We start from the raw sequence: 27,330 nt of genomic DNA on the forward strand, positions 1-27,330 counted from the left end.
ATGGCGAAGGCCATGGCCAGGCAGCAGGGCAAGGGCATGGCAGCCACCATGACCATGAGGCCAGCTGTGGTCTCCAGTGCCAGTTGGGCAAGCACCAACCTCACCCCGGACGGATTTAACACCAGCGAGCAGAGGTGGGGTGCCGCCGCCATCGGCTTCGCTCACTCCCTGCTTTCACACACGGTAGGAACATTTTCGAGAGCCTCCTTTCCACAGAGGCTCTGGCGCCGTGTTTTACAGCAAGAGCACTAAGTCAGTCAGTGCAAAACATAAGTCCATATTTCTTTTAAGATTTCCTGAGCGCCTCCAGCAGCAGCCACTTAAGCAGTCCTAGCTGGACCACAGCAAGACACCAGCTGCTCGACCTGGTAGGAGGAGAGCAAGGCCGGGTTTATTGGTACAGGACATTCATCTGCCTCACCTCCACATTGATGAATAGCTCTATTTTACCCTGTGTCAGGCTCCAGCAAAGCAGAGGATGAACAGCTAAAGCTGCGGTAAGCCCACACACTCCATTTAGCCAGGAGATGACTCAGCCGAGGCTCTTTGTGCGGGTGGAGGTGACGATGAAACGTGAGGGTATGAGAGCCGGCACGCTGTTGAGTGGGGGCTCCGCTCTCCCCATCGGCCACCGTACTGTGAGGCAGAAAGGTGGACCTTCCTCACCCTCTGTCCCCCTCTTTGGCTGCAGGACAGTCATGGGGGTCCTTGGCACAGGGACACTTCAGCCCCAGTGCTGCACGGCGGATAAAGCCATCCATGGGTGGCATCGAGCTGCCACGAAGTACCTTTTACCCCATCACACACAGCATCCCAACAGCTCTCCAGCGCCAGCTTGGGCGGGAGCAGCACAGCCCCCAGTGTGCACAGGACAGCCATGGCCACCCCATCCTTCCTTCTGCAGCCCCAGGGGTGCCAGCCCTGCCCAGGGGACCCAGGGGATGGAGCAGGGAGAGCAACATCACCCAAACCACCTCCTGATTCCAACCAAGGCTTCAGAAAAGAAAGATGGCCAAGTCAGAAAGCCAAATATAATTTTTGCCTGTGATCTGCCTCGACGGCACATTTGTGGAGCTGCACAGGATGCAGGGTGCCCATCCCACGCACGTTCCACCTGCCTCTCCCCGCAGTAGGGACCGCACGTGGCAGAGGCAGCAGCTTCACCCGGAGCTGCTTCAGGTCAATCTCCGTTCCACGAACAAAAGCCACTTCTCTCCAGCTCATTTCCTGGCAGAGTTAATGGCCTGCGCTCCTCTGGGGACCCAGCGCTTGCGAAGACACATTGGGAGGCAAGCAGCAAGGGAGGGAATTAAGACCTTATTTCCTCTGCCAGAGATAAGATCTTTAAACAAGGTTCTCAGCCAAGAACTTTAATTTTTTTTTTTCTACAGGTTTTGCAAGGGAATCTTGTTCTCCAGAATTGCATCCGCCTCCAACCCTACTCAGAGCTGCCAAAGACTGCGCTTCCCCCGGGAGCAGCCTGGGAGCGGTGGAGATGGATGAGCTGACACAGGCATGACTTCACCCTTGCTGTCCTGCCATCGGAGCCAGGGGCTGTCAGTATTCCCAGAGGAACCCCCCTGCTCTGGTCCTCCCCACCAGCCCCCTCGGATCAGCCCCAAGGACCACTGCCATGCAGTGCCACAGCCCCCTGCCCCAGCGTCAGGGCTAGATGAGGCCCCCGGGGCGAGCATCCTTGTGAGCAGCAGCAAAGCCTGACCCAGCAGCGCTGCTCTAAGCTCCCTCTGCATGGATCTAGCCCCACAGTCCCTCCTGTTTTAACCCAGGAAAGGCCAGCACCTGTGGTCATGTGAAAGATGCTCATTCCTACTCTGAAAAGCTTTCTGGATGTCAGTGAGGGACACTAAACTGGCTGTGCAGGGTTTACTTCCCCTCTTCCACAAGCCCAAACAGGTTGTTATCTCACTGTGGGCCTCAGCTCCTCCTTGTAACACAGAAATGCCCCAGTACTGCCTCTGTGCTGGGGGAACACAAATGTTCCCAAAACAACTGTAGCCTTCAATGGCAAGAAATAAATGCCCCTGCCTTGCTCATGCCCTGGGGGTTTGCAGCCCCTCCCTTGCTTAGAGGCAGCTGTGGGAACAAGCGCTTTGGGCTGATTTATCCAGCATGTTGGTGCTGCAGATTAACATGCCAGCCCTGAGCGATGGAAGGGAGCACGAGCCAGCCAGCCAAGCGGTAAATCACAGGATGCAGGCTCCAGCTCTGCCTGCCATGCTCTGCCCACTGGTACTAAATAAAGGTGCTGGTCACCATGCTCCCAGCAGGATGAATGCTCGAGCCTCGGAGCTGCTTTCATGTCCCAAGCCTCAGGGAGGGCGGACACCCAGCTCCTTGGGAGTGCTGCACCCTGGCATCAGCCGGGTTCTGCTCCCCGCCAGCCGCAGCCCCCAGCGGGCACTGGTACCAGGTGACAACCAGGGGACCAGGGTGCGGGCTCAGCACGTTTTGACTTCCCCATCTTCTCTCTCTGTCCCACATCCAAGTAAACATGACCCCTTTGGGAAGCTTGCCTGGAAAAAGGGGGATGCACACTCGCTGCTCGGATGAACCTGCCAGCAAGGGCCATCTTGTGGGATCTGGGACACGACAGCCTGCCTTGAACTTATGCTCAAGGATGTCTGTCTTGCAAAGTGCAGCACAACACAGGGATATCTGAACGGGCTTTTGATGAGCTTCCAAGCAAGATGAAGGAGCTTCCATGACCCTGCTCCATCTTCCTGAGCTGGATCATCAGTCCTGGGCTGGGTCATTGGTCCTGAGCTGGGTCATTGGTAAACCAACCGCTGCTGTAGCCCACAGCTCAGATGAGCTCTCACCTCTCACGTCGGGGTGTTTACACTAATGTCACTGCTGGAGAAACAAGGGTGCATCTGCCCTTGGACTCCCCTTTGGTGCCAAGACCTGTCCGGGCTGTGCAACCATCAAACATTCAACAGAGGAGGGGAGAAGAGCTAACAGACGAAGGCTCCCTTTCCCTTGCCTGAGGAAATCCCGAGCGCTCAGCCCTGCACACAGCAGGTCTCTGGGCTGGGCACAGAACCGGGAGGACTTTTGGCCCAGACCAGCCTCCAAACCCACAAAATTCTTGGCCTGCTGTAGGCAAACAGCTACCTCAAACTCCAGCAGGTCCAGGCTGGGGGGCTCCCTCCTAGGGTTTCATTAGTGGGTATAATGAGCTGGAGATAATTGCTGCCTTGGGGGTGCAATTAACTCCTCCCTGGCCTGGTCCAGCTGGGACTTTTGCATCCCAGGAGAGCAGTTCCCAACTGCCAGATGAAAAAAATTACAACAGAAAAAGTAGAAAACTTACAACCCTCTTCCTTCCCAAAGTGAGCCTTCTGAATGACAACCTGATGGGCAAAGCGAGTTCACAATGTGTGGATTTGGGATATATCTCAAATGTGTAATTTATTTCAGTTATGTGAGGCACCAGCGAAACTGGGAGCAAGCACGGAGTGAATTAGCCACACCCCTTGTGATAATGGGGTTTGAAGCAGCTCAGTGCAGCCGGCTGATGGGCAGCCCTGCTCTGAAAGTCCAGCTCCCACGGAGCCAGGCAAGCATGGCAAGTTATGGGCACTGTCTAGGGATGCAGGGACAGAGCCAGAAACTCTGGAAGAGGTGGTAATGGGAGACTTTTATGACAGCGCTGCCAGCAATGGCGGCGGTGGCGATCGACACAAGCTCTAACAGAAAGGTCTGTGTTGAACAGCTCTCGGTCCCCAGGACAGGGGCCACCTTGAACCAGGCACTGCCTGAAGAGCTGCTCCAAACCGAGCCCACCTGACAGCCACCTTCACCTGCAAGGGCCCATCTGGAAGCAGCAGCAGAACCAGGCACAAAGTCCGTGCTCTCCCCTGTGCCTCGGTAGCTTCCTTTGCAGCAAATTACTGTTTCAGACATGCAGCAGACATGAAATATGAAGACAGAAATTGCCAGCGACTTTTAATTTGGGTTCTGCCAATTTCTCTGTTCCAGCTATTGATTTTCCATAAAGATGAATTCCCGCTCCCAGCTCTCTCTGACAGGCACTATCTGGATGTTTTTCTTACCCCGAGAGTGGAAATATATGTTTTATTAAGTGTCAGAGCTTACTAATGAGAAGAGGGAGGAAAATCAATTGTCTGCTTATATCTTGATCTCAAAGACAGGACTAACAAGTTCTTTATTTTGATGCTGCGGGCAGGAAGACAGGGCAGAGTGACAAACGTGGCAGACGACGGCTGTCAGCTCTACTACAGAGACAGCTCAGCTGATGAGGGGGGAAAAGAGGGGTATGTGGTGTTGAATGCTTCAAACACATTTGTATTAAATCAAAGAGATTCATAGAGTGCTGTAAAATCCTATAATTTAATTGATCCTTGATGAAAAGCACTGAAAACAGTAAAATTTCAGCTGCAGACTACTGAACTGAGCAGGTTTATGCTCATGTTCCTAAAATCAAAAGCTTGGCCAGCCGTTCAGGATAGGGGCAGCCAAAGGGATTCCATTTTTCTATGCAAAATTCGGGAAGAAGATTAGCATTTCCGACAATGAGAAGTACAAGCAAGCTCAGTGCAAAAGTCTTTGCACAACTCCACCAATAAATCCCATTTCAAACATGCACCATGCCGTGCTCACAGAAACTGCTCAGGTGACATCCCGACCCTGCCAAAATGAGGAGCAAAGCTTGTTAAGCCCAGGACTTCACCTTTGCTGCATGGGAAGCTCAGCCTTTGCACAGGGCTCAGCTGTGCCATACTTTCATCTTCTCCCTCCACCTTTTCCAGGTCAGTTCTGGGGTACAGGAACACCCTGAATAGCCCTGAAGGCAGACATGCTCTCCACTGAGAGCCATTAAATACAAAGCACCATCACACCGTCAGAAATCATGGGACATGGACACAAAGTGCAAGCATTGCTTCGAACTTCTCCCAAGGGAACTGGCACAGGCTGTGGCTGGAATAGGAGGTGAGGTTAGCTGGACCTCCGCAGGACTCTTCTTATGTCCTTAAGCCCTCACACCCCTAAGGCCAAGAGAAAAGGACAGGTCCAGTTCCCAGCACACACAGCCCGAACGACAGGACTGGGATCCATGACATGAGCATGAACACTCATTTCCTGCAGAAACTTGGCATTATAACCAAATACTGACCTCTGCTAGCCCTCCCCCCCCCCCCAAGCAAGGCTGTCAACCTTCTTTCACTCATATTTGTTATCTTCCTTGTCTGTTACAGAATCACACCTGACAATTGTATAGTTAATCTCTTGGCAGCTGTGAAGTGAAATGGTAAGCTCCAGCTGCCTTGAGAAGATGCATTGATTTCTTAAAATGACATATCGCCTCCTCCCTTGATGTTCAAGCAGGATATGGATCTTACCCATCATTCAATTAAAAAGCTTAGCAGAGATGCACCAGCTAAGCGTACAAGGCAGCATTAAGGCTAAGCCCTGACCCAAAGATTTAATTGCAGGGAGTATGAAGGCACCTTTACACGCAGGATGTCTGTCTGGTTTGCTGATGAACATACCGGTCATGGTATTGAGCTTCCCACTGTGAACCAGACGAGCCAGTCTCCACAATAAAACAGCTGACTGGCCAGTCGGGTCCTGCAGCAAAGCAGAGCAGGAAAATCCCTTCCTACCCAAAAGGAAGTTTGCTGCATTTCATGAAGTAGTTTATATCCTATTTCAACACAGCTCTTTAATAAGGGTTATGTGTTTAAGTTAACAAAACTCCTGACGCTTTGTGAAACAGCCTCAGTCTCACAGTGGAGAGCAAAGCACCAGAGTGTAAGATTCACTCTCAAAAAGCAAAAGTACCCTCACCCCACAGCACGCCATAAAGCCCAGCAAATCCCATTAATACCCCAGAACTACCTGTGCTTTCCTGGGCAAATATTAACATCTGCAAAGCGGTGATGAGCAAAGCTGAAGCATTACCTGTGGGTATCCCAGATCCGCCCCGCACTGGGCTCAGACAGGTCCCAGGCAGAGCAGCAGTGGGGTGCTGCTGCTGATGCCCTAATGCTCAGGAATTCAGGGCAGGGTCATTCACAATCCTGCTCCCAGAAATGGATGTGTTGTTTGGAACAGCGTGGATAACTGGGGCTGTTAGGATACTAAGCATCAGAGGCAGAGGTGTACCTACACCCAGCAACTCAAAACCCCAGTGAGGTGCCTGTGGGTGTGCGGAGCAGGGCAGCCCTGTGCCAGCATAGCACTTCACAGCAGCCACTTTGCAAGGTGCCACCACAACCTTAAGGTTTTCCAGGACGGGGCCGGCTTTTCTGCTCCGTGCTGCACTCACTGCACCTGGCTCTGAGCTAGCATTTACCATTTTCTGGCTGTCCTGCCTTAGCTACTTCATCTGTCCGCCAGGACCCCTGGCTCGAGGCCGTGTCCCCGCAGTTTGCTACTGAGGCCCGGGCTCTGCAGAGAGAACAGAGCTCTCCACCTGCCTGCAGTGAACAGCTCAGTCAGGCTCCTTGACCTTGGAGCGGGGCTCAGAAAACACTGACGTTGCTACCTAGCTCCACGGAGCAGAGGTGAAGCACACTGGAGGAGCAGCGGGAATGTCACACACAGGGAGGCAGAGCTTTGGAAATTGTGTTTTGAGTGCCCCAATGATCAGAAACCATGTGGTCCTCAGAACACGGTCCTCTCATCAGCTTAGCACTCCCACAGCACCGACACAACAGCAAAGGCACAAGGAGGGAGTGAGACCACAATGTGCCTGCCAAGGGGGACCCACAGAGCCCCTGGCCCCTCTGCTCTTCTCCTCCATGGCCTCCGGTACAATGGGAAACAGCCCTGGGGTGGGAGACACAGCCCGGGACGGGGGACAGAGCCCGGGGTGGGGGACAGAGACTGGGGTGGGGGACAGAGTCCAGAGTTGGCAACAGAGCCCGGGGTTGGCGACAGAGCTCAGGGTTGGCGACAGAGCCCGGGGTGGGGGACAGGGCCCGGGGTGGGGGACAGGGCCTTCTCACACCTCCAGGTGGGCGATGCCAGCCCAGGGTTTGCAGCGGCCCCTCCCCCTCCCGTGCCTGGCAGCGAGGGATGCGCCCACTGTGACCACAGCAGCTGGGCATTGTGTGCTGTCTCCCTGTAAGCCACCCGTGTCACCGCTTCAGTACAACCCCAGGCGCCGCCAGTTAAGCGGGCAGAGGAGGGCACGGCCGTGCTCCTCTCCACACAGCGGCGGCCATCTCCCCTCGAGGCCGGCCCGGTGCTACGGACCCCGCAGGGAGCCGCGGTGCTGTGTTTCCCCAGGGACCGCAGGGAGAAGGAGGGGCGGCTGAGAGGTGGGTTGCTGAGATTCATGGAGGGTTAAGTACAAATTATTTTGGGGCCGACAGTCCCACCGGTAACTGGGGCATGGCCCCACAACCCGAGCAACAAGCATGGCGGTGTAAAGCGGGGGCTTGGGGGAGGGGTTGGGGGGTGCCACAGCCCCGCCAGCCGCCAGCCGGGGCACAGCTGGGTGGTGGGTACCAGGCTCCGGCCCCCGCGGCCGACCAAGGCGCTGCAGCCCCCTCCTGGGGCTTGCCCGGGCCGCCCGGGGCAGGGCGCTGGCAGGGCAGGCGGGGACCCCGGCCCCGAGTGCCAGGAGCATCGCCATGGCAACCGCGGCTGCGGGTGGCCGGGCCGGCCGGAGGGAGAGGGGGTGGGCCGCAGGCAGGGCCGGGCAGGGCCACAGGCAGGGCCGGGCTGCAGAGAGAACCGGGCTGCAGGCAGGGCCAGGCTGGGCTGCAGGCAGAGCCGGGCCACGGGCAGGGCTGGGCAGGGCCGGGCTGGGCTGCAGGCAGAGCCGGGCCATGGGCAGGGCCGCAGGCAGGGCCACAGGCAGAGCCGGGCTGCAGGCAGGGCCACAGGCAGGGCCGGGCAGGGCCGCAGGCAGAGCTGGACTGCAGGCAGGGCCACAGGCAGGGCCGGGCAGGGCCGCAGGCAGAGCTGGGCTGCAGGAAGGACCACAGGCAGGGCCACAGGCAGGGCCGCAGGCAGAGCCGGGCTGCAGGCAGGGCCAGCCCTGTGCTGCTGGATGGAGCTCCCCAGGGCCTGGCAAGCTGGGTTGGTGCTGGTCAAGGCAATCTGGGGCCTTCCGGGCTTGGCTTTTGCCAGAGGGGCCAGGCCTTGGCCCCCAGCCCAGGGCAGCTTGAGGAGGCTGCAGGCCTGGGATACAGGGCTGGGTTTGAGCCACGGGGAAGGTGTTGGGGTGGCTCCGGCTCCCATGGGTGCCCCCTTCCACCCCCTCCAAGCCCTGGCCTGGGTGAGTCCAGGGCCACGCAGCCCCCAGCCTGGGCAACTGCAGCCTCCCAGGCTGCAAATGTAGCAGTGCTACTGGGAAAACAGCCGTCTCTGGCACGAAAAAAATGGGATATAAAAACAGAAAGGGAAAACAAGCACAATCACAGCTCTGTCTGTGGGCAAACAGACTGCTCTACAGAGCCAAATCACTCTGAAAGCGGGGTAATGTAACCTGGTGCATGTGCTGTCCCTGTTGCACTCCATACGGGGATGCCAGGAACTGGCACTGTGCTTTGGTTTAGGTGTTTTTTTTTTTTGTGGAAAGAAAAAAGTGGAAAGGAAATACAGCTTGTTTTTTAAGTTGACAGCTCTCTGGGAAACAAAGTTGCTGCAAATGAATAAATTGCAGTGCAGCTAGGGGCCAGACATCTGAAAGGTTTACAAACACTTGAAATTCCTATGAGGAAGTGTTATTAGTTCTGTTATGTATTTATGGAAAATGAGGCTAAGAAAAATTGCTTTGTCAACTAGATATCACCATCTAGCTTCTACAAGACATGTAAGAATTAAAATATCCCAGCTAGATACTACAAGAACTTAAATAATTATAACCAGGAAATTACATAGAATGAGGAAAGTTACCTGTTGCTAGATGGCATCATCGCAGTCTAACTGGGGTCACAAAATCTTCCTCTCAGAATTCTGTATTTCTTTCTTTTTCAAATCCAATGTGTTCAGCTTATGAAAGCCACATTCTCAGCATCAAGCAGGGTTCTCATTACAACGTCACCAACAACAGGGAGGCACAGGCATTTAACTAATTTCTGTTTATGATAGGTAAGCTGCATGAGCCACAGGTACTTCAGCTAAAGTAGAATAAAGAAACACCTTCCACCTTGGCTCAGTGGGCACCACCACCCAGGGGTACATCTTTGCCAGTAAATGAGCAGCTAAGACTAAGACAGCAGATACAGTTGCAAAGGGCCACTACCTAAAACACCTTCCTTCCAGTGAACTGTTACCTGTTCATAGGTGCTTACACGTGTTTCATTCTCTTACTGTATGTTGTTTATAGACTAACAGTGCTCTACAAGAAAGCAAGTAGATATCATGGTCCAAGGTGATGATGTAAATTAAAAACAGAGAAAGGGAAAGCAATACATCACTGAAAACATTGTCAGGTTACAACTGTCAATCCACTGTGAAAGGTGGAAGTACAAGGGAAAACGCTAGCGTTCCTCTTGAAAGCTGTTGTGAGGGTGGCACTTGGGGCATTCATGGTTCTGCCTGCTGGATACCAGCTCGCCTAGGGGGCAGAGGTTAATTTATTATATATTAATATATTATATAAATTAATATATCATCACCAAGGTGATTATATAGCTGTAGGAAATGGGCTTAGACAATGGGTCTCAAACCTCGGCAGCCTGGCAGATTACAAAGAGAGAAAAACAGACATCTCCAGAGATGTAGAAGAATGGAAAGAAATTGCTTACAGGAGTACAAAGGCATCTAATTAGAATGAAACAGAAGATAATAAGATAGGGAGAAATTTTGGCAGAGTATACCAGAGAACAGTTCCTGACATTCTGAATCTATTAAGCAGAGGTAGAACCTCCCGGGGGGTGGGGGTGTAGAAGGAAACTAGTTGGTTGGAATATATAGAAGTAGACTATACAAAACATTAGAAAGCATACAACTATAAAGGAAAATTCCTCTGGTACTACATCTAGTCTAAGAGTTCTTTTGCATCTATAAATTTATAAGCTAAGCTTTAATTAAGAGAAGAGTCACAGTCATGATTATACTCCCTCCCAGCTGCTTTTCCTCTGATTCTTAATGTTATTATTACTGCTTTCTTACACAGCACCTGAGCTTTGGAATCATGGCTGTGATTTTGAATGAATTTGAAACCAGTTTGGACAGTACCGCACACAGTGAAGCACAAGACAATGCCAGCTGGGAGCAGTACTCAGAAAGGAGCAGCTTTGTTCTGCAGTTCCTGAACTCCACCCTGAGCCTGCACCACCTCCAGCACCACCGGAAAAAAGTTGAGCTTCTGAGCAAATGTTACTTTTACTTAGATATTGAGCCCAAACACGTGACCGTGACAGAACAGAACCAAGTGATGCATCGCACTAACATCTTGCAACTAATAGACCCCAGGCAATTCCAGAGGATGAAGAAGGTGGGAAAAAACCAGACTGAAATCCAGCTGTCACTTCTAACTGAGCTCTTAGAACAACTGGAACGAGGACGGGAGGAGCTGAGCCATTACGTAGAGACTTATGACACTGTAACTTTTCTTTCCCGGTGGGACATGATTATGCAGAGGCTGTCCAAGCTCTCCGAGTATATGGAAACTCTCACTTCCTTGCAAGTGCCGGGAAAGCTCCATGTCAAGCACCAGATGGTGTCACAAGCAGATCTCAGAGGTACTACGCTTCCCAACATTAGGCTTTCTCTCCGTACCAAGATGCCACTGATTTTTGATCGAAATGAATCATTTGCACACAAGGACTGGGCCACACTCAAGTGGTTTGCCGAAGATCAAAAGTCACACCTTGAACAATATGAACTGCACGTGAGGCTACTGACAGGTGGGAGTCAGGCAGAAGTGGGATATGGTAGGATTCAGGTAGTCATCTCCAACACGTGTGTAGTCCGGGACTTGCAGCCTGGCAGTTCATACACATTCCTCATCAGAAGATCAAACACTCAGACTCTTGTTTTTGAAAGATGGCACGACAGCATTACATTGACGACACAAACTGATGCTGTTGGAGAAGCAGACAGAAGTGCTTGGACACCAAAAGGATGACATGGCACAGAAGAACATTTTTCTCATTTTATCCATTACAAAAAGACAAATGAGAAAAAGTAAACCTTATTTTAAAACATTATGCGTAAAACTGGACTCAATTTGTTTTCAACAATTTTACAAGCACCTTCCCCAAATATTTCCAGGTTAACAGTAACCCATTCCAAATTTCTCACACAAAATGCTATCCTTGGGCAGCATTCCAGACTCAGCACTCACTTCCCACTGCCAGAACCCACAGGCGGGAGCAGCTGGAAGCAGGCAGTCTTGCAGGACACCTCAGATGCAAAGCACAGGGATAGCACAGCATCGCCATCATCCAGTGCTTTTCATCCACCGCAACATGCCCCGTGCCAGCTTCTTGCAATGATGTTGCAAGTTGCAGTTTTTTTACCACAAGTTATGCCTCGCCCTGCCATGTTCTCCCTCTAAAACACCTGAACTAAATCCTAAGCTCTTCAAATTTCTCACCCCAGCTTATCTCCGTCTCTGATTCCTCTCACCCTCTATACCCTGTGCCTTACAGCTACCTAAGCATGATTTCATCCTCACTCCCCTACAGTGCAGGAAAAGATCACTCTGATTAAATAAAACAGAACAACAAACAACAACAACAAAACAAAAAAAGCCCAAGAACCCCCTAAAACCCTACAACAAATGGGGAAGGGTAATACATCTACACCACCGATATGAAGAAAACAATCTTTTTAGCCATGTACTGCAGTTAATGCTAATTTTCTTTTTACCATTTAGTTCAGTCCAAATGTAGCCATCCCCACACAGATTCTAGTCAAACCATCACATAAACAGATCTTTTAGTAATAAAAATTTATTATTTAAATAAATTCAAATAATTTTTACAATTATGGCTTAAGTATCAAAAAAGGAATGTTGAGGTTCATTCTTATAAACGGTAGAAGCAGGTAAAAATATTTGTATCCAAAACGTCATCTGAGGTTTGCTGCCAGTCACAGACATACAAAAGATAAAAACCTGCCACATTTAGAGTTCCTTAATTTACACTTCATGACACTTAACATTTCATTTCCATTTTAAAAAATCCCAACAATTTATTGCAGTAAATTGATTGTCCTATACAGATCTGTCCAAATCCTCAAAAACAGTCCAGTGGGCTTCTTCTTGGCCAGCTGGAGCCAAGGAGAGGTTTCCTAGTTCTGGATGTCTGTAATTTCACTGCCAGTCCGAGCAGGACACAGGGCAATGGCTACAACCGCTCCGACTATCTCAGGCTGATGCCTGGCACACTGCCTGCTGCGTGCGCAGGTTCCCCTTGTCAGCTTGGCCTCAGCTCTAGTCAGTGCCAAGGAAATGATCTTGTGGATTAACTGACATTTGTGCCCTGCAAAAATACTTTCTTCTGTGAGCTGTGGAAAACATAGAGGCTGTGATCAGACAGATACCCTGTGCACCATGCTGCCAGTGGTTTCCTATCGGAATTATCAAAGGTTTGGTGGTTTCGTATTTTTTTTAAAGTATTTTAAGAATATGTGCTTGAACATAAAATTCAAAGGTAAATTCAAAGCTCTGTGTGCAAATGAAACCGGACTACTTTGAACTTCTTTTCTCTTATTCATTTATATGATTCTCTATCTATGAGCGTAAGAACAAGAACATGATATTTAGCCATCACTAACAGTCCTATAAAAGGTTGATTAATTGCACTTTCTGCTATTCCCTGACTATTGCAGCTGCATGACCAACTCTACAGGTACCTGCTCTCAGCCCAAAGAGCCCGAGTCCAGCCTGGCTGTTACTGCTGCTTGTGTGGTCTAGGGCAGCGTTTTCTAAACACCAGTCACAAAATGATCTTCAGGGGGAAATAAAAACAAAAAGTATGTTGTCTTGCAACACAGAGGTGACCATGCAAAGCATTCAGTCTAGCCGTTACCCTCCAAGGAGAAGCAGTAAACATCTTTTCCCTGCTGAGGGCAAAGGGAGATGCTTTGTGAAATCTCTTTCTCAGTCTATACAAACACACAGCTAAACCTCACACAAGAGCGTTGGGCTAAGAGCCACTACGCTTGGGGTGAGTCTCCTCGTTTGTGTTACATGTAATGAAATAACCAGCAAAAAAATAACAGGGGAGAGACTATTCATTAGGTCATGAAAATGAGACCTGCTGGTTCTAATGGGACCAGGGTGACTTTTTTGGAATTATGCTGCCACCATGATAAAGTATTTATCCCAACAATTCCAGCACCTTTTGTGATTCTCCACATCACCTTGGAGATTGGCATTTCAGTAGTCTACAAAATGATTTCCATACAAGCTTATTTGGAATTGCAATATTTGCAAAATCAGGCTAGCGTAGAATCGTTTAAGATCCCAGCCACGATAACTTCAAAGAGGAACAATGACTTTACATCTTACCAGCTTTTGTCAAGCACCTTTAGAACCAGCAAGAAGTAACTTCCCATAGGCTGTGTCCCTCATGGCGTCACCAACCACGTGCTTGTTATCATGCTTCAGAAAGACAAGAGCAAGCCTGGGTGGTCTCTAGCATACAAATCAAACCCACCAAATGCAGAAGTGCAGGAAGGTAGTTTCAAATAAGGAAGAGAACAACAAAATTTCTCCATAGGTTCTTGAGTCAAGTCTAACACAAACGCATGAGAAGAAACAGCGTTACCCAAGGACTCTTCCAGATACAACACTTTCTTATTGCACATTCCACCACACTGGGAAGAGCCATGCTGCATTTTCGGTTGCAAACACAGCATAAAATTCATCCCTGCCATCGTGCTGTGAAGTCACGGGGACCCCTCACTTATGCTGAGGAGGACCCGTGTCCCAGCACGCTATATCCTTGGTGCACAACCACTGCGATTGCATCCTGGCTCCATCCCACGTGAACATCTAGAGACAGCCAGGCGTGTGGTCTTGGGGAGAGCTGAGGCAGGCACTTCATACATTCAGAATTGAAATGAGATAAAAGACAGCCTCCCTCAAAACTACCATGCCTCAAAAAGCAGCTCCATGATTCAGCAGAGAGCACCGCTTCACCACTGTACATCTGTATCAGCCATACGTTACTGGGCAAAAGCAGCCTTCTCTAATGAATCACAGCTTCCAGTTCACAGCAGTTTGGATACTTACAATTAAAAAAACCCAACAACCTTATACACATATATGTTGTGGTATATTTAACAAATTTCCATCACTGCTCTTAAAAACTTATGCCATAAGACTGTGAAACAAATTCACAGAATTAAAAAATAATAAATTAGAAGCAGCTTTAAAAAAATATTGGGTAGGAAAGGGGGGGGCTCTTGTAGGAGATTTCAGATAAAACTCAGAACAGTTTAAAATATGCTTACAAATTCCAATGTTTCCTGGTAGGAGTGGTCCTCACTTTTCATTAACTTTATACTGGTGAGGACAACATCCTTTGTACAAAGAATAAGTACATCTATTTACAAAATCAACTTGGCCTTGGCTCTGTGATATTTACATGCTTAGAGAACAGCATTTCGGTTAGACAAAGAGTGGTGCATCGTTGTCTCTTTGCTTTTTCCTTCATTTAAAAAGAACCAAAACAACAGAAAAACAGAAACAAAATTGGTTTTCTGCTTTGAGAAATGAGAAGTCTTAAAAATTCCCTGGCCTTGGTTTTAAAAGGAGTGGTAGTACTCAGAAGCTTTGGTCCTCTATGGCAAATCGCAGCTTGCCGTGTGGCTCCGTTGCGCGGTTGTTCCACCCTTCATGCGAATGGACTGAGTATTTGGTCCCCAAAGTGCAGCTGCACTGGCAGAGAGGATGGGGGCTCCGCTGAAAATCTTACAGTTAAAAAAATAGTATCATCATCAAAGTCACAGCCCCAGCCATCCATTTCAAATGCTTTTTGGTTTGCTACAGCTGAAAGGTCCTGTCCAAGGTTGCACTGATTAAAAAAAACCCAAGATGCCAAAGCACGCACTGAAGCTGAGCTGTCACCGAGCAGGGGCAGATCCTGGCTCCCCCGCTGCATTTGGCTCTGTAGGTCATTAAACAATGGAAAGATTGTGTCCTTCCCAAGGCACACGTAACGCAGTTCAGGCAGAGCGGGACAAGCTCATCAAGGTACAAACCATCCTCATCGGCGGAAGGCTGAAACCTTGCTGACGAGGATCCCCTGGGCTGCAGTGACGCAGTTGTGCTGTCTGTAATGCTGGAGCAGTTTCTTCCACAACGGGTTGCACTCCAGGAGGTACCGGTTCCCTGTTGGCACAGGGATGGGGGCAGTGGGTTAGTGGCCACAAGAGGCTTGGTCGATACCATCACAGACCGGTCACGGGAACTTTTGGCTAACATTTCTAGCCTAACAGTGCTGGGTAACTTGCAGGGATATTTCCTTCAGCCAGAGCTCTGTGAAATCCCAGCTCCCTTTTCAGAGCTGTCATATCTGCAAGCAGCTTCCCTACACATCACAGCCTACACCCGCGTGATTAGGAGGAAAATATGCAGCCAGATTCTGTTAGGAGAGAGCTCTAGCACACAAGTGACAGAAACAACGTGGTCCGAAGCAGAGGGTGAGAAAAACTAATTATACATGCGGTGTATGAGCCATGCACGATCTCTGCTTTGCCCAGATTGTCCAGATAGCCCAGCTCCAATACCACAGACAGTCTAAAGAATAAAGCAAGACCAGCAGTTGTACTAGTTGGGATCTCCACCCTTTTATCCAGGCATCCTGTTCCCCTGCCGGCCTGCGCACACTCCCAGGAGACCCACCTATAATGCAGAGTCCTTCCTGAGCGCGCGTGATGCCGACGTTGACCTGGTTTGGGTCGGTAACGAACCCCAGGTACTTCTTCTGCCAGCTCTTGGTGGGCTTCCTATCGATCTCTGATCGGGGGCAGGAGCGTACAGTCGACAGGATCACGTATCTCCACTCACTTCCTAGAAAGTGGAACGGAACCAGATTTTTTAGCAGGAAGCATCTGGCCACCCCTCAAGACACTCATTTCTCTACAGCAAGACCACCAGAGCTGCAGCCACGATTTGGGTTTCTCCAGCTTTGGAGGCCATCGGGCTCCCAGTCATTGCTCTTCGAGGAGCACGTTACGAGAGCTCTTTAACACCCCTCCAGACATCCTCCACCTTCCTATCTTCAGCAGTCTCACCCTGCCTGGGCACTCCAAAGGTTTCCAAAGGATTTATTATAATCACAAATCACCCAGAAAGCTGGCCTAGGGATGCTTTCTCCCTGGCTGAAAGGACCCTGCTGGAAGACTGTTTCTAGGAGAAGTTGTTTCGGTCCTGGGGCAGGCAGGAGAGCACAGAACCAAGGCTCCCCGCCCCCGCCACCCTCACCTTGGCTGTTGTTGATGGTGCAGGTGGTCACTCCGCTGATGCCCTCCTTCTGAAGGCTCTTGCCGATCTCAGACACCTGGGCGCTGTAGGGGCTCAGGATGGCGATGCTCTCCGGCTGGATGGTGCCATCTAGTGTCAGCTGCTTCGCGATCCTCACCTGGGGACACCGAGGGTCCTGCTCACCTGGGACCCAGCCCTCCAGCGCCCTGTCCCCGGGCAGCGGTGGTGCCTGGCTGTGCTGCTCCCCCTGCTCCGGGTCACGCTCCCCTACAGCCGCCCTGGCCAGCGCCATCGTGGCGTGCTGCAGACCTGGGCAGGCACCAGGCAGGAGGCCACGCCAGATCTCCCCACTGATCCTTATCCTGTATCGCTAATATCATCCCTCCACGATCCCCAGAGTCACTCAGCGCAACACCCTCCCTTTTGCATATCCCCAGATTCCCCAGGACCCTCCTCACCGCCTGCATCGCTTCTTCTAGGTTAGCTTTGGAGTTCTCATTTCCTTCCTCAGTAGAAATCATGAGGCTCTGCTCCTTCCCTTCCATGTGCCCAAAGATGATCGGGCAGCAGTTGTTATTTTTGTGGTGGAAGACACTGCGTTTATGATGAGGCTGGGGGCATGTTTTCAGCCGCGTTTCATAAAACTCCTGCGACGGGAACTCACAAATGCTTTTGTGCTGGCAGAGAAAAGGGGAGAAACTGAGGTGAACAAAAACCAAGGAACTTCTCAACCTGCAGCACCTCTCTGGGCATGCTTCACCTCCGCACCCTGGTGCTGCAGCTGGCACCGGGCAAGCGGATGATTCATTGCTCTAGGAAGGGGAAGCAGTAATACAGAACATCTGTTTCCCAGTGGTGGGAGGTAAGCCCTGACAGCAGTATTTTCTGTGACGGAGAAAAGACAATCCATGTGAGGGTCTCACCATGCGGTATTGTGTATCCAGCATCCACGCCTGATTCCGGTAGCGCTCAAAAAGGGATGTCTCCATGCCAAGACTCTTGCAGAGGTCATTTTTGACCACAGGCCGCAGCTGTTTGTGATCCCCAAGCAAAACAACCTGGAACAAAGAGTGAACATCTCAGCTATGAGGGCGGTGACACTGGTGAAGGCTATCACCTGGTTGAAAGGCTATTTGTACACAGGCATTTATTGCTACTTATTTACTTTACAGTTACAGCAACCTCAATTGAAGACCATGTTGGACATTATATAAAGATCCTGACCCAGAGAATGCAGAGCCTTGTTCCCATCTGACAGGAGAAAGATATCATGAAGTAAGTCTACTGAGATCTACTCTATGCTTCTTGTCACATTAATACTTTGTACCTGGGTGCACAGCACATTTTTTGGTGGCAGTGATACCCACCCTGTAAAGAAGCACCAAAAATCCAGCCACACCACCACTTGTTTTCTCTTGCAGAAAGCCAAGAGCAAGTTTAGAGGAGACAGTATGGGTGTAACTCTTAGAAGACAAGGAGCTGAGCTGATACACATAGCAGAGAGGTGAGTAGATGCAACTGTTCACAGCAGCTTTCAAGTCTACAGCAGTTCTTATGACTCTGCTTTATGTGATATGAACTGATAACGTACAGCTTATGCATCTAGTGACATTACTTCTGTATTGCACGTACCCTTCTGTGCCTTGAGAGTTTAACTGTCATTAGTACAGCCATTCCAGAAACAAATCCCTGAAGGCTGAAATATTGATACACCACCATAGATACTACCAAGAACAACATTAAAACCTAAAAAAACTTGGAAGAGCAGCAAGGTAGGGATGGAAGACATGCAGATGCTTGGAGTCCTGAGCAGCCATCCTAGAGACACATTTTTGGAAAAGACTGACCTTCTCTGCACGGGGGTGGCTGACCAAGGGGATGAGGGTCTCGGGTTCTGTGGACATGGCACACTCATCAATGATTATCTGCTTGACATTGAGCTGCTCCAGGGAGGTGGCCGATGCAGCAGAGCACGTGCACAGGATGACATCATGGGCCTCCAGTTCAAACATACGAGCAGCCGACAACTGATTTTTGTACCTGGTGGTCAATGCAGAAGACACCAGGTTATGCATAAGAGAAACATCTCCAGGTTCCTCATGCAGCAACCAAGCAGAGGCTATACTTTCCCAAATTATTAGGGCTCCATCTCCCTCCCCAGGATGAGCTGGTGTTCCCAGAAAAAGGCTCTGGATAGACACTGTAGGAAAGGTACTTTGTCCTCAACTCAGCAGGGCAGGGGGCTCAGGGTGGAGGATGCAAGTGTCACACACACATAACACAACTTTTAGTCCGGACAGACAACAGAAGAGAGCAGAAGTGATGCTGAGGCTCTGCACTGTACCACTAACCCCAAGCTAATCACTTTTTATCATCATTCCAAACACACATCTTATTAATCTGCCTTGATGTTTTCACCTAGTCCCTCGGCTTGCATGAGCCAGGACAAATCTGCTGACTTCCACGCAGTTAGCCGAGAGCCAGCGAGCACAGCCCAAACCTCTTCCCGCAGAGGTGGAGGTGGCTGCACCGTGCTCCTTCAGGCAGCGCTTCAGGGGTGGCACACGGCCAGAGTCAGCCATCTCTCACCAGGGTCTCCTTCTACTCACTTCCTTGTTTCTTCTTCTGTTATCTGCTCTCCTCTCCTCATCCGAGCGTCAAAGTTACAGATATACTGACAGAAAGGGTTGGGTGGCCGCCGGATGCGATGATGCAGGATTATTTCGCTGAATAAAGAGTTAACATATAAATATTTCCCCCTAGCACAGACCGAAGTGATCTCTTCTACAGCAAAGCAGACCACATCCGCCTATGCAGAGAAACCCCATGAGCTAAAGAAGTCACAGTTAGACTGCTCCTTCCTTACCGACCTAACTCTTAGTTGACCCTCGAGGATACAAAACACAACCGCTTTTCTTTAGTGGTTGAAAGCAGGAATAAAGTCAGGGACTTTTAGAGCTGTTCAAAAGAGAGGAAAACATCTAGGATCTTTCTGACAACCTGGATTTCCTGACTAGGCGCTACATTAGGCTACACACCTTCACTTGAAAAAATTAACGATCAAGCAGGTTCATAGTGCTGCTCCACAGTAGCGGAGTGGAACCTGCATTTGCTCTGGCTTGTTCAGCTTTGCTGACGCAGAAAACATTGCTCCCCAGCACCCTTGGAGCCCGCGGGGCCACACAGTCCTACCTGAGCTCACGCTTTGGTTTTGCATCCCGCAAGGCTTTGCGGGAGAAGTGCCGGTTGCTCCCCGGGTACGGGAATTCCATTGCCTCAACGGCCTCCCCATACACCCTCAGCGGTTTCAGGTTCTTCATCTTCAGCAGCATCTCTGGGGAAGGAGGACAGGTTTGCTCAGAACAGCACCAGGCGCGGCAATGTTGAGAGGGCGCGCACTCACTCGCCTCCTCCCCACCGCTCGCTTACCAGCCCACTTTCACGGTCCTCGCCCCAGCAGCAAGGGGTCTTCCCTAAGGACCAGCCCTGCTTTCCCCCCTCCTGCCTGCGGCCATGTGATCTCCCTCCCCCCAGTGTGAGCCTCTTCAGGGCTTAAACCAATAGTTACCAGCAACAACATCAACAGACTTCCTGGATGGGCCACAGTACAAGATGCACTTTTGCCCCTTGGGCTTTTCTTCAGGGGAAAGTGTTTGCTCCTTGACGGTATCGTCATTCAGCTTATGGAACCAGTAGACAATGTGAGTTCCAACAATGGTTTTCCCTGTGCCTAGAAAAAACAAGGAGGCTGCTGAGAACACTTGAGCCACAACACCCGTGCTCTAGGTCAGCATCCGGGTGATGAGCCATGAAATAAAATCAAGAACTGAGGAGACTGCCTTGAGCAGCTGCGGGTGATGCCAACCCACGCTGCCTTCTCCTGTCTCACCAAGGTCCTACGGAAAGCAACAGATTAACCTGCCTTTCATAACAAAGTGGGCATGTACTCCTGCCACCCCCCCCCAGCCTTACCTGGTGGGCCTTGGATGAGCGTGAAGGGTTTTCTCAGAGCATTTAGAATAGCCTGGTTCTGACTCTGGTTAAGCTTCCTGTGGCTGCCAGGGAGATCAAAGCATTTTTGCTGCAGGATTTGGCCACTGTCTCTATTAAAGCAAAGAGCCAAGAAAACAGATTAAAGGAGGTGACTGAAGACAGCCACAAGCGATTCAACAGAGGATGCAGCAAGAACCAAGCAATTGGGGCCCATTTACCTAAAAAGACCACCCAAAAGTAATAGCTGTCCCGTGCCAAGACTTTCTGCCCATGAGCCTTCTCTGTGAGCCCTGGGGATTAAAACATCACCCGTGCCACTCTCCAGCAGGGCACCCCGTATTACCTTCACCCTCCCAGGCTAGCAGCTCCTCTCCTCCCCTTGGCTGGGGAACCACCTGGTCTGGGAGCACAACCCCTATGGCAAGGACCCATGGAAGCTGCCAGGGCATCTGCCCAGCCAGAAAGCAAGTAGCCACAAGGCAAGAGTGGCAAATATTTACACCTACCTTTTTTAGGAGGTTCATGGCCAAGGGCAATGCTTTTAGCAAGCTCAGAGGCATGCTTGAGCCTCCAGATTGCCTTTTCTTTCCGTCTGACAGAGAAAAATAAGAATGAATGGAATGTAGCATAAAACAGCAAAATTTGTAATACAGCTTCATACAACTGTCTTGTTCATTATTTTGCTCTGCTTTGGTGTTACATTAAATGCTTTCACAAGGAACTTAAACCAAAACAATTCTTATTCTGCTCTTTTGCATCTGGGACTATTTCTCAACTGTCTGAAGAGCTGAGCCTGCAAAGATGTTGAGAGCAAGGAGCACAACTTCTGCCCCAGCTCCCTTTTATTACGGCCCAGCTTCCATTTTTTCCCTGAAATTCACGGTACAAAAAGGAAGCACATTCTGCCCTGAAAAAGCCACAGCAGCCATGGATGCATAGCAGTCCATGTCGTGTACAATGAAGGGCAAACCAGACATCAGCTCTGCTTTAATAAGAGCCGATCTTGCTTCACAGCAACAACAAAGGGGAATGATTGAGAAATCAGGGAGCACTTCTGCTAAGCAAACCCTGATCCAGTGCTTCACCCTGCCTTTTATGACACATATTGCAGCAATCCAGTAACATAAGAAACAGATGCCCAGGGAAATTTCAGCATGGCACCTTCCCCTATCTCCCCATTCTTAAAGTCAACCAGAAAAGCAAGAGACCATCTGGAGAACAGATCTGAGCCATGCTGCCACCCTCACCAAACAGCAGCACAGCAGCACGGCCAGCCGGAGCTGGGTAGGGACAGATCTTTCAGGGGATCAGCCACACCATCTGGGTGCAGCAAAGGAGTCCCATGGGAAGCAGTCACTCTGCATGGACAGGTTAACCAGAGCGCAACTGCTGAGCACACTTACATATCTGGCAGCATCTTTGGTATGAGCTCCACTGTGAACGTGGCAGACGCCTGTGAGATTTCCACAGGGATGTTCCTCATAGACATAGAGTGAATGTAAAAGGTCAGAGTGTGCTGACTAGTCCTGTCTGACTTGGCGTTGTCGCTGAACTCTTCAGTGACCCCGTGAGCCACCCAGGTGTAGGTATCTGGATCAACCACAAGTCTGCCTTCCGAGCTGTCCTTGTTAAGAAGAGTCAGATTCTGGAGGCCATGGCTAAGGCATTCCTCATCGCTTTGAAGGCTCCCAAGCTTCAGCCCACCCAAGCGAATGCACAAGTAACAGTGGTTGAAGTCCACTTCAATAGAGCACTCCTCCAAAAACGTTTTGTTTAGGAGGAAACTGCCTTGCAGCTGTCCTTTGCTTGTCCTTTGCCTCGCCCAGGTTATCTGCACATCATGGAGGATAATCGAGTCATTTTTGTCCACCGCACACGAAGCAGACTCTATGGCGCTCATCTGCATCCACACCTTGCTGTACTCCGTTACGTGCTTGTACTTGTCTTTGGATGGCAGGGTGGCGTAGGCAGAGAAGCATTCAACAGGCTTTTCTGCGTGCTGCAGGCAGATGTCGAAGCCTGGCATCACACACCACAGCTGCACAAAGGGCACCAGGAAGCCCCGGTAGACATCGGTGGTGAGCTGGAACTGCAGCACGTCGCCGGCGCTGAGCTCCAGGGACACCTCCATGTAGTGTGAGCATGGGCTCCTCCTGATCCGGCCCACGTGCCGCCGGTACAGCTCCTTGCTCTTCTCCAGGAGCGAGGCAGCGGTCTCAAACTCCTCTCTCCTGATGGCCGTGAGCACGTTTTGCCAAGTCTGGGTGCTGAAGAGGGTGACGCTGCAGTCGCAGAGAGGCCCTTCCCGCAGGCTGTGCTCCTTCATTGTCTGCATGGAGTACACCCTCCTCTTCCACATGAGCTTGATGCTGTTCCGCTCCTCGATGAACACGGGCTGCTCTATCAGCTGAAGAGACCTGTAGCTAATTCTCTGGGGATCTGGAAGACTCTCCTTGTTCAGTGGAAACAGGGCTTTAAAATACTTGTTCATCCCTTCAATATCCACTACAAAGGCGACCTTCTGCAGGGCTTGGTCCTTCAGCTGGGTGGCCATCTGCAGGCAGTGGGCTCTCTTCTCATACGTCGTTGCCTGGGAATTCTTCTTGTTGAAGTCACGACAGAGAAACTCAATGTCATCCGAAGAATAGACGATGGGCTTCTTGTGGAGCACAGAATGAAGGTGCCGCTGGACCACAACATCCACGTACCGGCGGATGGGAGAGGAAGCCCAGGTGTACGAGTCAACGTGCAGGGAGTAATGGCCCACTTTCGACTGGACAGTGGAGTTGGAGCGACTGAAATAGGAGCGGCCAAGTAGCCTCCTGAACTCCAGGGCCACGGGGGCCAGCTTCGGGTGGATGTCATCAGTAACGACAAGGTCTAGCATCTTGTGGAAGTCACGCCGATTAGCAGCTGACTGCAGGTGCTGCCAGATGGGGGCCAGGAAACTGAACTTCACATTTTTAGAGGAGTCTTGGCTGGGAGGCACTTCTCCCAGGTGGTGCGAGAGATGGATGGACAAAGGAAGGATGTGGTTGTACTTGTTTTTCATGAGTGATAACTGTTGAGGGTTCGGCTCACACTGACACCGGAGAGGAGTGGCATTTCTCGTGTCCTCCTGGTTGGTGAGGAACTCGGCCACAAAACTGTTGAACATGATCATTAACTCCTCTATCATCTGATGGGACCCCCTGTTACCTGGGGAGCTTTCCTCATCCAGCCGGTCATAGAAACAGTCCTCCTGCAGCCGAAACTTCCGATGGATCCTGGAGAAGTGATAAGCCACAGCTATGCAGTCCTCCAGGGTATCGAAACGCAGGGGCTCTGACGCTCCTCTGTAGTGGCTCTTAATGCAGAGCTCTGCCTCTTCATAGGACAGCTGCCTGTCCGAGCAGATCACAGAGATGGTGAAGACTCCCTTTAACATCCGATCCGTTGTCTTTTCTACCGTGACAAATAAGGAGATCACACGCCGATCTTTCTGTGGCAGGAGGCTGCAGACATCTTGGCTAATGTGGGGTGGGAACATGCTCAGAGGCTCCTGGCTGGGAGCGTAGTAGGTGACACCCCGCTTCTTTGCTTCCAGGTCCAAGGCACTGCCTTTGGGAATGATGGCAGCCACGTCTGCAATGTGGATCCCAATCTCATAGTGATGCCCGAGATCCCTAACACTGACAGCATCATCCAAATCCCTGGCACCTTTGGGGTCGACAGTGAAGGTCAGGTAATTCCGACAGTCCTTCAGGTTTTCCTTGGCGAAGTTTAGTTTGCTGCTGGAGGCATATTTGGCCAACTCCTTGGTGACAGCAGATGGGTATTTCTTCTCCAAACTGTACTCCAAGTTGAGGATCTTTAAGCCTTCTTCCAATGTCAACGCTGCATGCAGAATCTCCGTTATTATTCCCAAAGGGTAGTAAAACCCTTCCCGCCAGGAGATAACCTGGACGCAGAATAACTGGCATCTCCTCATCTCCTGGCTGATCTTCTCACAGCTGATCACTCTGTACTTCCCATTGACAAGCCTGCGGATGGGAATGACGTTGGGTTTCTCCTTCAGCCCTGGGACGAATATTTTGGTGACAGTGGGATCGATGGGTATCATCACCCGGGGATCAAATTCATCCATCATGCAGATGAAGGTCCATTCTCTCTCTGCGCGCTTTAAGATGCCCACCACCTTCCCCTGAGGGCGGTGGCTGCCGCTGTCAGCCGTGATGTTCTGCAGGATTTCCACGAGCACCTCGTCCCCCGTGAAGGCTGTCCCGCAGTGAACTCTGCCTTTGATCTGAATGGTCATCGCAGGGGAGTCGTTGAGGGTGAAGGCAGAAGCTCTGTCAAACCCTTCTTTGATCAGCTCGCATCTCTTGTACATTTTAGGGTGCATGTGCAGATACTCCTGCATCATCCGAGAAGAGAAGCTGACGTATTCCTGCCTGTCTTTCCACAGGTTTGAAGCCTCAGACTTCACGTTCAGCAGCCCTTCTTCAGACACCGTCACCAGCACGTTCTTGCTCTCATCTAAGAGCTCCTGGAGGATAGGATCATCGGGATTCATGCTCTCAGCCTCAGAGCTCCAGGAATCCGTGTCACTGTCCTCCTCATCGCCCTCCGGGCTCCTCTTGCTCCAGCTCTCTTTGTCACATGCAGCCTGTTTTATCTGAGCCATCGTCAGGTTCTCCGGGAAGATGCTCCCCTTCTCGATGCACTGCTGGATAAAGCGTTTCCACACCTTGCTGCACTGGCCATGGGAGCACAAGGCGACGGCATCCCCCACCACAACAACCAATGACTGAGCCCGGGTCATGATGGTGTTGAGCACTCTGGCTTCGTTGAAGAACTCGAGGTGGTGGGAGGCTGAGAGGCGCAGGCTTTCACTGGTGTGGACTGTGCTGATGATGATGACCCGGAATTCCCGCCCTGCACCAGAGGGGACAAGGGAGAAGTCACTCACAGGAACCCAACAGGGAAGACCCTGTCTGAATGCTGCCCAGTGCTCTGCCCATCTACACTGTGTTACAGGGCTGTGGGCTGATGTAGCCTCGCTTGGCTGAGTCACGGGAGCCACCTGTTCTGAACAGAACCATAGAATCATTCAGGTTGGAAAAGACCTTTAAGATCATCAAGTCCAACCATTAACCCAGGACTGCCAGGTCCATCACTAAACCATGTCCCTAAGCGCCGCATCTACACATTTTTTAAACACCTCCAAGGATGGTGATTCCACCACCTCCCTGGGCAGCCTGTTCCAATGCTTGACCACCCTTTTCGGTGAAGAAATTTTTCCTAATATCCAACCTAAACCTCCCCTGGTGCAACTTCAGGCCATTTCCTCTTGTCCTATTGCTTGTTATCTGGGAATAAAGCAGCTCTTGGGGATCGTGAGGGCCTCCAGGCACGAACCAGGATGGACGCCACAAGGCCACCCACCAACCACCCACACACAAGGGAGGGAAGGGCAGCGTGGAGACGGGAGAAAGGCAGGGAACTGGACCAGTGCAGCTGTCAGTGCCCATGGAGCAGCCCCTGCATGCCCAGTGCCACCGGCAGCCCCCGCCAGCTGCTCCTCATAACATGGGCAGACTTTTCTGTGAATCCCAAACTCCTCAGGGAACCGAGGGTCTTGCAGGAACATGAGCAGTGACCGTTCGCAAGAATCCCTCTCCCCTCAAGGACGGCTCTGATGATCGCATGACAAATAACAAACAGCGAGAGGCACCCTGGTGATTTCAGAGCTGGGAAGAGACTGCAAGGAAAGGGTGTGGAGATCAGAAACACACCCCAGGGGTCAGTTAATCTCACCATGAGGAGTCCCAGCTGCACAATAATAATAAAAAAAAAGAAAAATAAAAACATGGGTGAGTCATAAACTAAGTCCTTGAGGACAAAACAGCCCTATCCCTCACTTGTCATCCAGAGCAGCAGACGCCTCCTTTAGTGAGTCGCTCTGTGATTTTTGCTGCGATTGGTACCCACAGGCCATCCTGGTTTCAATTCCCTTCTATTACCAGCCTCCCCCACTGGTATCTGGGGCTTCACATGATTCACACATGCTCAAGTCCCTGGGATTGCATTTACAGGGTTTTCACCCTCCTACAAAGCAACGTTCGTATATTTGAAACAAGTTGACAGTTGGGTGCAGATTTAATTTGGTGTGAAATCTTATTAAGGAAAAGACGAAATCAAAGATTTACCAACCAGAAGGGGGTGGAAATCAGCCAAAGGATTTCCAGGCACTCCCATCTAATCAGTGCTATGTGGGCTGCGGCAGCTGCAGTGGTGGCAGAGCCACAGGGAAGGGCAAGGGAGCTCTGCCGAACAACACCGCATGCACCCTTCCAGAGAGGTATTTTGCCACGAGATCAGCCAGTATTTTGCATTTTAGCAAGGAGGACAATGTTGAAATGGTGGAAAGACTTCTGCTAGCCACCCAGTGTCTCCTCCCGCTGCCCATGACACAGTGGCTGTGGCTGCTATAGACTCTCCTGTCTATCAACATGACTGGAGAAGTTCTCCCTAGCACACAGAAGACCTCAAAACGTAGCCAGGCACGACCAACTATTGCACAAGACACAAACCTGGCAAGTTTTCATAGTTTTCTACCACCACTTCTTGCAGTTGCTTTTTCCTCAGCTCTTGTCTTGTTGCAGAAACCTGGTAAGAAAGAAAGAGGCACAAGTGAATACAGTTTCAGCTCAGAAATGGCTCCCACCCAACACCAAGGTCCCTCACCCTTCTCAGCTGCAGGTTCTCCAAGAAAGTTACTCAACAGCAGCCACATGTCCTGGGATGACCTCAGCCAGTGCTCCCAGTCTGCCCTATAGCTGACCTGCCTGGAAGATGCTGAAGATCTTCAACTAAACCACCCCACCACAAGGCATGTCTGCTCCCACCACCCCTGACATACTATCCAAAAGGAGAGCGCCTCAAAAAAACACTGAAGGTATGCAAGA

At 50.8% G+C, this 27,330-nt stretch overlaps 2 protein-coding genes across 4 annotated transcripts in view; one reads left to right on the forward strand and one right to left on the reverse strand.

Moving 5' to 3' along the window:
• On the forward strand, positions 1-14,199 carry FNDC11 (fibronectin type III domain containing 11). The gene is made up of 2 exons (XM_037402666.1): positions 1-183; positions 10,121-14,199. The coding sequence occupies exons 1-2, from the start codon at positions 1-3 to the stop codon at positions 11,072-11,074; spliced, it is 1,137 nt and encodes a 378-aa protein (XP_037258563.1). The 3' UTR covers positions 11,075-14,199.
• Positions 11,922-27,330, reverse strand: part of HELZ2 (helicase with zinc finger 2) — a 26,659-nt gene continuing 11,250 nt past the window's right edge. The window contains exons 7-19 of one of the 3 annotated variants that reach the window (XM_037402385.1): positions 26,956-27,031; positions 21,784-25,297; positions 20,887-20,972; positions 20,360-20,488; positions 19,956-20,117; positions 19,580-19,721; positions 18,997-19,113; positions 18,235-18,427; positions 17,311-17,445; positions 16,846-17,064; positions 16,388-16,544; positions 15,806-15,973; positions 11,922-15,292 (exon numbers count right to left, since the gene is read on the reverse strand). In XM_037402385.1, the coding sequence (XP_037258282.1) occupies positions 15,168-15,292; positions 15,806-15,973; positions 16,388-16,544; positions 16,846-17,064; positions 17,311-17,445; positions 18,235-18,427; positions 18,997-19,113; positions 19,580-19,721; positions 19,956-20,117; positions 20,360-20,488; positions 20,887-20,972; positions 21,784-25,297; positions 26,956-27,031 (5,223 nt within the window). In that variant the 3' untranslated portion in view covers positions 11,922-15,167. Of the gene's footprint in view, positions 15,293-15,805; positions 15,974-16,387; positions 16,545-16,845; positions 17,065-17,310; positions 17,446-18,234; positions 18,428-18,996; positions 19,114-19,579; positions 19,722-19,955; positions 20,118-20,359; positions 20,491-20,882; positions 20,973-21,783; positions 25,298-26,955; positions 27,032-27,330 lie in introns of those variants that run through there. The other 2 variants (XM_037402384.1, XM_037402383.1) reach the window with 2 other exon arrangements.

Source organism: Falco rusticolus, chromosome 10, assembly GCF_015220075.1.
Source record: "Falco rusticolus isolate bFalRus1 chromosome 10, bFalRus1.pri, whole genome shotgun sequence".
NCBI lineage: Eukaryota > Metazoa > Chordata > Aves > Falconiformes > Falconidae > Falco > Falco rusticolus.